The sequence below is a fragment of the Temnothorax curvispinosus genome, unplaced genomic scaffold, assembly GCF_003070985.1.
Source record: "Temnothorax curvispinosus isolate PA1 unplaced genomic scaffold, ASM307098v1 QBEX01005766.1, whole genome shotgun sequence".
Classification (NCBI taxonomy): domain Eukaryota; kingdom Metazoa; phylum Arthropoda; class Insecta; order Hymenoptera; family Formicidae; genus Temnothorax; species Temnothorax curvispinosus.
Genome location: NW_020215546.1, coordinates 5673 through 17526, shown reverse-complemented (window position 1 = coordinate 17526; position 11854 = coordinate 5673). Strand labels below are relative to the sequence as shown.

Here is an 11854-nt window from a genome sequence, read left to right as displayed (position 1 = left end):
AGAGAGAGAGAGAGAGAGAGAGAGAGAGAGAGAGAGAGAGAGAGAGAAAGAAAGACAAAGTATGCGGGTATGTGACCCAAACCAATTTGTAAGCTCGAAGTTAAAGACTAAGGAGCCAATTTATATTAAATTTAGCTTTAAGTATACTTCTTAAAATCGGAAGATTACAATCGACTACATTTTACTACAAAATCGTAATTTGTTGCTGTCGTCGATAAACAGGTGTACCTATATTAATGCTTCGTTTTGAAGTATAATGTGAGCTTTCTACTCTGTGTTACACCGGAGTGTTGGATGCCCATTATTTCCACTCACTAGCTCCAATTATAATAATCGTTAATCTGAAATCTGACTAATAAGTTAGACCTATAATAAGGTTGCCACAAGCATGCTAGCGAGTAAAATAAAGTCAAGTCTTGCAGTTAAGAAGAATATTTATCGAAAAGTTTTCTATAAATAAAATATAAATTTTGAAAATTACTGTAAAAGATACAATTAAACACTATAAGGTTAACTACAATATAAAAGAAAATATCTAAAAATTGATTATAAAAGGATTCATTCTAAAAAAAACAAATACTTGGTAACTTATCACGAAAAAATAGGTCATATTATTTATAAATTAATTTTATAGAATTATTATTTAGTATTTTTTATATACAAAGTATAAATAAATGTTATATTGCTCAAAGTTAAATAATGAGAAAGTTAAATAACATTTAAATTTATAGTAAGTTTATAATAATATACATATATATTTATAGTTTAGTTGTGATAATATTAGTATAATAAAAATCTATGAAATTAATAATAATCTTTGAAAAATATATTGTCCTAAGGTGTAAGAAATGATTCTTTCAAGAGATAAATATACATATTATAAATATATATGTATAGTTCTAAGATGTACGATATGATTCTGTTACAAGATAAATGAACATAGTGATTATTATTTTTTCTTTGCCAGAGAAATACACAGAATTACAAAAATTTGCTTAATAAACATTCAAAATATAAAAAGGAAAAGCAGAGCAAGTATATATTTCTTACCAAAAAATTATAATATAGACTAACGTTATATAAGTTTTATACAAAATAAACGGAAAACTTTGAGTAAGAAGTCAATACATTTAAATTCATGATATATTCTTCCTTCCATGTTGTGTTATATGTAAGGTGAATCAGTACAAAATTATCTTTTTCAAAAAAAGGTAAAAAAAGCGCCAAGTACACGCGCATGTATGTTGTAAATCCAAAAATCTTAAATGATAGTAGCTTTAAAGCTTTTAAATAATAGTAGCTTTGAAATAATTATTTCTCCCTAATAAAATAATTCACAAAATTGCGTTACCTAACTCAACCCAAGTGATATTATTTCAAAAAAGATGTAAAATTTTTAAATTGCGCCAATTGCAAAGAGAATATGGCCCTAAATATTGTTAACGTCCTTCGGCTTCGCGTGAAGCGTTCTCCGGATTGAAGATGCGAGTCGGGAAGAAATCGCGGATCGTTCCTTGACGACCGTGTTGTTTACGGCCTTCGCCTGTTTGATTCTGTTTTGGGCTTCCGTCTCGTTCTGACGTAACAGCCCGTACTGTTCTCAAGTTGTACGAGTTATTGTAATAAACAAGTTCCTTTTCGTAACACGGAGTTCCTTTTTTTGCGCGAGGGTAAAGGTGGAAGCACATAAAATTGCAGGAGCCATGAGCAGAAAGCAGAAGCCATATGTGCATGCGCTATGGTATCCATAGAGTTCTACGGATATATGTGCTTGATATATGAATATATGTGCTTTATGCGTGGTATAAATTTCAGTACCTCTTCCGGTATAAAAAATCAAGATACTGAGCCTCAAAGTTTCAACTTTTACTAATGAAAAGGTTTTCCAGGCCAAACGGTAAGAGATATACGAGGTTGGCCAAGAAGACTAAAGTTGCTTCTCTCGTCGAGTTCTATAAGGAAAAAATGCCAAAACTAAAAAAAATGGAATTTTAAATTTTTTTTTGAAACTTTGAGGCTCAGTATCTTTATTTTTTATCCCGGAAGAGGTACTGAAATTTATACCACGCATAAAGCACACCTAAATTAACGTATATTTACAGTTTCAAGAAAATCCTAAGAAAATCGATTTTCTCTAGTATAAGGACGAGAGAACGTCCTTAACGAAAATCACAACTTCTATAAAGCAGGGTATACACACGTGTGTGTGTGTGTGCTCTGCTTTAACGAAAATCACAACTTCTATAAAGCAGGACATACACACGTGTGTGTGCCCTGCTTTAACGAAAATCACTTCTATAAAGCAAGACATACACACGTGTGTGTGTGCCCTGCTTTAACGAAATTCATTAAACAGTTAAATACTTTTAAAGCGCGTTACTAATCTACATAGGTTAGTTGACGCGCTTTAAACACTTAAATACTTTTAAAGCGTCACTAATCTATACGCCGAAAGAATATCATTTCGAATTATGTTACACTTCTGACTTACCAACCAAACAGTTGTCATGTGATCTGCTGCATGCGCGTGCGGCCACTGAGCATGCGCATATAGCTGTAGGGGATGTTCGTAGTCGCTACATGTCGTCGGTATGACAGGAATCATAACCTGATTTCTGTCAACTTTAACGTTTAATATCTCGCATCGCGGGGCAGAGCGACACTTTTTTCTGCCAGATTCTTTCGTTTCGTGCAAAAACGCGTCGATTGAGCATAAGTTTATCGATATTTGAGGTGAGGCCCCTAAACTGTATAATTACCAGTGCTCGGCGAACGTTGAGTGAGCGTGTGCGAGTGCTGTGGACGTGCGGTCGAGCGTAACATTTGAGGACTCGTCCGGGATCAGCCTTAAGGCTCCCACAGACCGAACGCGTCAAGCGTCAAGCAGCGAGCAGCAACCCAATTGAACCCAATCAGTGAGGTGATATCAGCAGTGGCGTAGAAAATATCGTCTCGCTGATTGGTTACTGCTCGCTGCTTGACGCTTGACGCGTTCGGTCTGTGGGAGCCTTTACGGGCGAGCGTCAACGAGCGATGAACGAAATGACAACGGCGGCTACAACGCGCTCGGCGGACGTCCACCTCAGAAAAAGGCCACGAGCGATAACGCCGGAGCAGCTCTCCGAGTCGGAGATGTTACGCGCTGCACGCGAGGAATTACGAACGTTCCAGGAAAAGAGGAGACGACATCAGGAGCGAGAAGCATAATTTTTTATTCAACTTCAACAAAAGGGCGAAGTGATACAACAAATGGAGAAGAGATTTGCGTAGCTAAGTTCCTCCGACAATATTTCCCCTACCGATACAAATTCCTCGTCGGAAAGAATGCGACTCGATTTGGGTTATAAACTAAAGCCTGACGTTTTTGACGGAAGTGTTCCGTTGCGAGAGTTCTTCTCGCAGTTCAACTTAATCGCGCGCGCGAATCAGTGGAGCAACGCGACGAAAACCGTGGCGTTGGTTTCTTAAGTTTAAGAGAAAAAGCGCGTTCGGTTTTAGAGAGTGTACTTGACATAGAAAATTTAGAATTCTCAGAGTTAAAATCAAAATTAAAGCTACGTTTTGGGGAAAGTAATCTCACACAAAATTACTATTCGTTATTCACGAATAAAAAACAAAAGTTTGGCGAAGATTATGCTTCTTTGGGTTCGAAAATCGAAAGACTTTCTCAATTAGCTTACCCCGAATGTTCTCATATGGTTAGAGATAAAATTGTGCGTGCGCAATTTGTTTTGGCTCTTTACGATGGTTTTGTAAAAAGGACTCTCCAACTAGAGGGGATAACATCTTTGAGGTTAGCAGTAAAAAGGGCTAAGGCTATTAAAACCATTCAAGAGAATAGTTTTGATAGGAAGGGAGGTAATAATTTTAAGAAATTTAACAAAAATAAAAACAAAAATGATGATGAAAACAAAGAAGGAAATAATTTCAAATTAAAGTGCGACGAGAATAATAAAAATAATAACAGATTTAAATTCGGAAACCAGAGAGAATGTTGGTTTTGCGGGAAAACGGGGCATTTCCGGGCAGAATGTCCTTCTTTGGGGATTGAAAAAAAGGGAAACACGGATTAGTCGAACTGAGCGGCGCGAGTTCGACATCGGGGAAGAATACCCCGGAGAAAACTAATATTTATTCTTACAGGATTAATAGGGTAGTTCCAGGAAATAATTATTTTTGTTACAATGGTACTGTAGATAATAAAAACCTTGTACTTTCAAATTAGATACGGGCTCTAGATGGCGTATATTTCTATCTCTCTCGCAAAATTTTGTCGAAACTCCACGTGTCGCGACTCTTATTAGAGGGACTTTAGGTTAAAAAGGTCTGCAGCTCAAAAACCAGGGCAGAGTCCAAGGTGAGAGCAGGAAGACACGCCGAGGACCCGAGAGACGATGTCGAGCTAAGGAAAGCAGGGAAGCCCAGTTTTTTCAGAAACTTTTACGGACAGAAACTTTTCTCTCTCTCTCTCTCTCTCTCTCTGTCTCTCTGTCTCTCTCTCTTTCTGATATTATCTAATATAGATACGATTATCATTAAAATAGAAAGAAAAATTTGCACATTCAAGCTTTTGCAATTTATATAGATAAGATTATCATAAAAAATTTGGAGAGATAGAAAGAAAAGTAAACAGAGACTAATATTTAAAACACATTCTTACTTTTTTCCTTTATCACGCTTCTACTTTCTTTCTTCTCTCTTTCTCTCTCTCTTTCTTTCTTTCTCTCTGTCTCTTTGTCTCTTTCTCTCGTTTTAACTGCAGGTTATTGCAAGAAAACTGCAATAAACTTTTCTATCACTCGCGACAGTCACGAAAGCCATGAATTGAAGTGACTGTTGACATATAATATGTGAAATAAGCAACTTATCCTACATGCCTGTGTTATTTTGCGTAAGAATTAAAAAAATTAGAAAAACCGGTTTCCAGCAGATCGGTAACGAAAAACTATATACTCTATAGCACTCCCCGGAAAATTCTACCCCTATTTTATATGGTTTTAATACAAATTTGGTCCAATGGTTTTTAAGTTAAAAACGTTCAAACATACACCACCCGTAAGAATTTTATATAATAGTATAGATTCAGTAATATTTTTTGAAAACATTTTGTGCTGTATGGGATACAGATTTCGAGATAATTGCAATGACGACTCCGCCCCGGTGACGACTTCGTCCCGGTCTCCCCTACTATTTACTATGTTTAAGGCAAATAAATTATTTATTATATCAATAAAAACTTTATACTGTCTACTATACTATAAAAAAAATAGAAATATGAAATATTTATTCTTTGTATTTAAGGTAGTCTTTTCGTGAGAATAAGTATTAGATATAGGTACCTAAATTTGATATAGGTTAAATATACAGTAATAAGGGGCATGTGTACGAAAAATCAGGTTAGGTTACCGACACTTTACAAGAAATAAGTCATTCTAAATGTGCGTTCGCGGAGCGTGCTATTGTTATTTTATTCTTGTTTACATCTAATGAACGAGAAAGATAGAATGATGCAAATCGCCATGGCCGAGGTTTTCAACGAATAATACAATAATACATGTACTTAGCGATTAGATGAATACATTATTAATGTCTTAAAATATTCCCTGAAGTTTCCGGATTTCATACGTACCTTGAAAATAAAAGCTTATACCGAATGTTTTGCTCTGATATTGGGATTTTCAGTCGTGACGTCACAAGGCCAAGATGGCTGGCCTATTCCTGAAAGTATTAGAGCTGTCATATGTAAACACATATAAAGCTTGTGTTTTTCATAAACAATTAATAAAATAACGGTGTTTGTGATAAAAAAAGTGCGATGGGTGAACATCTAGAAGACAGAGGGGCAAGGTTTTCCCCTAGAGACACAAAAAATCGCGATTCTTGCTGTGTATTTGACTGCAAAAGCTATGGATTAAAAGATACTTCTGTGCGATTCCGTACATGTTTCCACCTAAAGGAAAGTTTTATACTGAGAAAAAAGACATGTTTAGAAATATAGAGAAGATTGATGTTCGAAAAGAATGGGAGAGAGTTTTGAAAATAGCAAAACCAGAGTGAATAACCAAAAAGTGGGCAGTGATGTGTTCTTTGCACTTTGACAGGAGTGACTATTATATATTACGTTCTGCCTGGTAAGTCAATATGATAATAACTGAACAATAACAAGTAAAATATATTCACTGAATATTAATGAGTAATATTAGTTAAAATAAAGTGTATATTAAGTATGTAAAAACAATTCACCAATTTTTTAAACGCAAAAGTATTTCAAACACTTTTGTTATCAATTGAAGATTAATAATAACAAATAAAATTTTCATCCATCGCACTTTTTTTATCACAAACACCGTTATTTCATTAATTATATAGTTATGAAAAACACAAGCTTTATATGTATTTACATATGACAGTTCTAATACTTTCAGGAATAGGCCAGCCATCTTGGCCTTGTGACGTCACGGCTACGTCATGACTGAAAATCCCAATATGAGGTTAAAGGTAGTGGATTCAATCGCATATTAAGGCCATTGCACGTAACAAAGTTTTAGTCATAATCGTAAGGTTGTAAGAAAATAGACCAATCACAGTCGATTATTCTCCTCGCGCTTGAAGAATAATCAAGTGTGATTGGTCTATTTTCTTACGGCCTTACGATTAAAACTAAAACTTTGTTACGTGCAATGGCCTTTACTTTACTCGTGGCTGCGTTCGGAAACGTCACCCGAGCGCACACGAGCACACTCCCCTTTCCTTCTATCTTAGCAAGTTAGAAGGAGAAGGGAGCACACCCGAGTGACGCTTCCGAACGCAGCCCGTACCGTCATGCCTGACCTAACATAAATCGAGTCCAACCGCACTACTATTGTGATATTTTTTTAATTAGTAAATAATTAAATACGATTAAATCGTGCGTGTAAAATCATGTTATATTATTATAATTATTGGGATGTTGTATAATAATGTTTGTCAATATGTTTGTTTTTAATTACCTTATGACAGACTGTTACAATTGACTATAGCTGTATCGTCGAAAGGACTACTTTAACCTATACTACACATATGAATTTTCTCATACGTGAAAGCCCAAGCGGGGTAATAAATTACCCCAAACTTGTACCGCATGTATAATGTTTCTATTTGTTGTTAAAAAAGTTTGTAATAGATAATTTTATTTGTTCTTTAATAGGAAAAATGATAATATCATCAGTTTCTGGTAGTAAAAAAAAAACAGTAAAAAAATTTCAAAAAACAAAACAAAAGACCAAAAATTTGGCTGAAATGGTTTTTTTTTATAAAAAATGCTGTAGTTTTTCATGAAATTCACCGATTTTAAAAATTCCAACGGATTTTGAAAGACGAATAGACAATTTTCAATGGCATGTAAGCGACTTTTTCGTTTCTTAAAAAAAAAAAAAACATATTTCTTTGTACGTCTGAAGTAGAGGAAATGACGAAAAACTGTCGGATGGGAAAAATCGCAAAAAATGGAAAGTAAAACAGATTCTGTCGATTATTATTTATTTGAAAGGTAGTCAAAAGTTATAAAAGTATATGGAAACAGTAAAATTAACTCCACAAAAACTTTACAAAGTTTGAATCAGTTGCTGTGCAAGAACAGCAAAAATGAAATAATTGACCGAATCTTAAAGAATTATATATGAAACAGGGGTAGAATTTTCCGGGGAGTGCTATAAAGTGTATAATTTTTTGTTATCGATTTTCACAAAAAATCTGAAATATATTTTACTGTGATAAAAGTCGAACGTAAACGGTTAAGTAGGGGTATTACGTTACCCCAAAAAATTTTCTTTTTTGGTCACAGCTGCTGCATGGATCTAACGCACTCGCTGAATGACGGATGTCGACTGCCGGATGATTAAACTGAATTATGGTTAGGGTCTCAGTATGAAAACTAACTTTCCTAAGTCAGGGGCGTAATTTGAATTTCGCGTGGGACAACGTATTACTCCACATTACCTTTCTAGGGTTAAGGTAGTTCTCCGGTCCTTATACTAGAGAAAATCGATTTTCTCTAGATTTTCTTGGAACTGTGAATATACGTTAATTTAGGTGTGCTTTATGCGTGGTATAAATTTCAGTATCTCTTCCGGCATAAAAAATCAAGATACTGAGCCTCAAAGTTTCAACTTTTACTAAATTTTGGTGAAAATTGAAACTTTGAGGCTCAGTATCTTGATTTTTTATACCGAAAGAGGTACTGAAATTTATATCACGCATAAAGCACACCTAAATTAACGTATATTCACAGTTTCAAGAAAATCTAGAGAAAATTGATTTTCTCTAGTATAAGGACTGGAGAATTACCTTAACGAAAGAGAGCTTTATTATAATGTTTTGAGAACGTCTCGACGAGATCTACAACTTTTATCGCAAAAAAAATCAAGTTAGATTTAAGAAATTAGTCTTCTTTAAAATTGACTTACATTGAAATTATATGACCTCCTTTAAACCAAACAACTTTCGTTTGAAGCACTTTTTTCTAGAATCACAAATAAAAAAGTTTTTGGGGGTGGTTGATTAAAATGGGACGCTCTATATCTATATATATATATATATTATATGTATATGTAGTGTTGCACCCGCGCTGTGAGCATCGCCCGGTATATCCAGCCGTGAAGCGTCTTTGGCAACAGGCGTTGCCATGTAAACAACGCCCGTCAGATTCCCGCGAGATTCGATCTCGGACGTATTTTTATACGATCAAGCCTGTGTGTGTGTGTGTGTATTTTGTGAGTAATAAACGACTCCTTTCCTCTCCCAATAAAGTGTTCCCTTTATTTCCGCGAGCCGCGAGCGATTTCGCGAGGGCGCGAGTAAACGAACGGAGGAAAACTCCGCCGGAGTGCAACATTTTGTGACGGGCGTTGCCAAAGACGCTTCACGGCTGGATATACTGGGCGACGCTCATGCAGCGCGGGTGCAATATATATATATATATATATATATATGTATGGGGCATTCTTTGTCAAATCGGACACCCCCCTGTCCAAAATTGGGAGCAACCGAAAAATTTTTTCTTTATTTTTATTTTGTACTGTTATCTCTTTAATTCTTTGTGATTAAAATGATTCTTTGTAATATTATATAATTTTATTAAAAAGAATTAAAGTTTGGGTTGGAATAAGAAGACCTTTGAATGGGAATACAAAGATACGTACCACTTGGAGTTTTATTTTTTATAAGTAGTTGCGCAACAATTATTTTTCAAAGCAATGTATATGTGTATATATATATATACACATAGAGAATATATATATATATATATAATATATATAATATATATATATATATATATATATATATATATATATTCTCTTTGCAATTGGCGCAATTTAAAGATTTCACATCTTTTTTGAAATACGTATTACTTGAGTTGAGTTAGGTAACGCAATTTTGTGAATTATTTTGTTAGGGAGAAATAAAGTTACTACCATTTTTACGTGAGACATATATTCGTTAAAAATCTCTCAAGAAATTCTAATGCGCGCAACATCTAGATTTTGATCTTTTAAAATATGAAAGAAATTGATATAAATGATAAGAGAAGTGACTAATAGACTTTCAATACACTTTATCCGCCGCATATTGCGTAATCTACTCTCTTGTATCGAAAACTGAACTGCGCGTGGCCTCTCCAGAATTAACATTTCTTCCTTCTCAGAATTAATTCTATTCTTCTGGCTACATATTAGACATGTCTACTCTGGGTATATATTTTTTATCCGCTTCTTCTTTCTCTTTTTTTACCTTGCTGAAGCATGAAAAATTCATATTTCGGATCATGTAATTCCGTTAAGTACAGCTTGTCAACGTGACGCAACGGGGACAAATACGTATTGTCTACTGATGATTCGTCTGTGCAACTAACAGCTCCGCTCCTCCCTCTCGTCAAAGCGTCCCCCTTCGTACAATTTTTCCCCCACAAATTTCCAGTACGTTGGCAGATTAACATGAATGCGTTGTTCGACACGCGCTATTATATAACTAAACTGTTTGCGTCGATGGTCGGTATATGGCCATATCAGTCGCAGCTTAGAAAAAAGATCATCCCATCGGTCAGCATGTTCGTAATGTTCACATTTTTTCCGCCTCAGGTAAAAAAAGCATTTCGTAATGAAAAGTATTTTAATACATACTGAGAAAGGTCGCCGAAATTCCGCGCAAGTTAATTTCACGGTAGTAGACAGTGTCAACTTCTGGAATAAAAAAATACTCGAATTTATCGTTCGTATTTTTTATGTATAGGTGAAGAGATTGTACGACGTGTGGGGGAAGGACATAGACGCCGTGTGCATGTGTATACCTCCTATCGTGGGTATTTTAGTGAGCATGACTAAAGTAGTGACCAGCGTACGATGTGAATCGCAGGTTAATAATTACGACGTTATCATTTTGCACGTTATTTTTAAAGTCGTTTGATCGTGGCGCGGAGCATGAATGAAATTCACGCAAATACATTATTCTCGATTAAAGCCGCGCATCTCTTCATGAAATGCCGTTTTCAGGTGAAAGAGTTACTGCGCCAGATCGAAATGGACTGGAAAATAAATCCGACGGCGAAGGAGTATGAGATTTTAGTGAATTACACGTCGAAGGGGAGAACGTTGTGCATCATTTACTCAAGTATGAAGGGTTGTCGCGTCGCGCCGGGCGTAGCAAGCGTGTATGTATATTGTTATACCTGCCTTTTCAGCTATGTTGTGTAACGCAGTCATGTGCTTTATCATGACACCGGTGATCTCGCCGGTACTGGACATCATCTTACCCCACAACGGGACGCGCGCGAGAAGCCTAGCCTACGACGTTGATTACGGGATTGACGTTCAGACTCACTGGCTATGGTTGTGGCTGCACAGTAGTACGACGACAACAACGACTGTATTAAATATCATTGGCGCCGATCTGATGTACATTACGCTTACCGTTCACAGTTGCTGCCTGTTTGCGATAGTAAGGTAAGCGTCAGAGATATAAGTATCTGTTCGTTTGCAACTAATTGTAAGTGAAACCGGCTATAGATTCCGCATTTTATTCCGCAACCGACAATTCGCAATGATCTGAGAGAGCTATAGCTCGCTGAAGATATTAAATTGTCTTCTTAAAATAATTTTAAAAAATTAAAATAATTAAAAAAAATCAAAATTTGATTTTAATAAAAAAATAAGTTTCTCTTACAAGATCAAAAATTTGATCGAGGTTTTAAGCAATTGTAAAGAAAACAAACGTTATTTAAGGAAATAATAAGCTCATCTAACGGTAATTACCAGACACCCTGTAGAATATCCACGCATGGAAGATGAAATAATCGTTGGGTAATTGTTTAGATGGGGGGGATCACCTTGGATGACCTTGATATTTTAGTATGTTGTCAAAGTCACCTTCCTCAGTGACCTTCAGAAGGTTTCAGCCCGAGTTCGTTATTTGTTAAAAAGTTATAAACAAAAAAAGTTTGGAAAATATAGCAGTTATTTTGAGTACTAATAAACATAAATAATTGATATTTATGTGGAAATAGTATATGTATGAACGAAGGAAAATTATTTAAAGCAGTGAATTGTTGATATATTGAAAGGAAAGTTATTTAAAGTAGAGAATATAGAGAGTATGTACTTTTAAAGCGCGTCAACTAACCTATGTAGGTTAGTGACGCGCTTTAAACAGTTAAATACTTTTAAAGCGCGTCACTAGGAGGATTTTTCAAGCGTCCTCGGTTGAGAATTATTATGGTGCTTTTTTAACCCAGAGGGTTATTAGCACATTAGAACTAAGCCCGAAATGTATATCATAAGTTTCTAGTTGAATGACTTTATCGGTTTGCTTAAAAAACGAGTAA

General features: G+C 35.4%; 1 protein-coding gene across 1 annotated transcript; it reads left to right on the top strand.

Moving 5' to 3' along the window:
• Window positions 1-9394: 9394 nt before the first annotated feature.
• LOC112455067 lies at window positions 9395-11164 on the top strand. Its single transcript, XM_025016768.1, has 4 exons — window positions 9395-10115; window positions 10267-10389; window positions 10527-10644; window positions 10715-11164. The coding sequence occupies exons 1-4, from the start codon at window positions 9972-9974 to the stop codon at window positions 10978-10980; spliced, it is 651 nt and encodes a 216-aa protein (XP_024872536.1). The 5' UTR covers window positions 9395-9971; the 3' UTR covers window positions 10981-11164.
• Window positions 11165-11854: the final 690 nt, after the last annotated feature.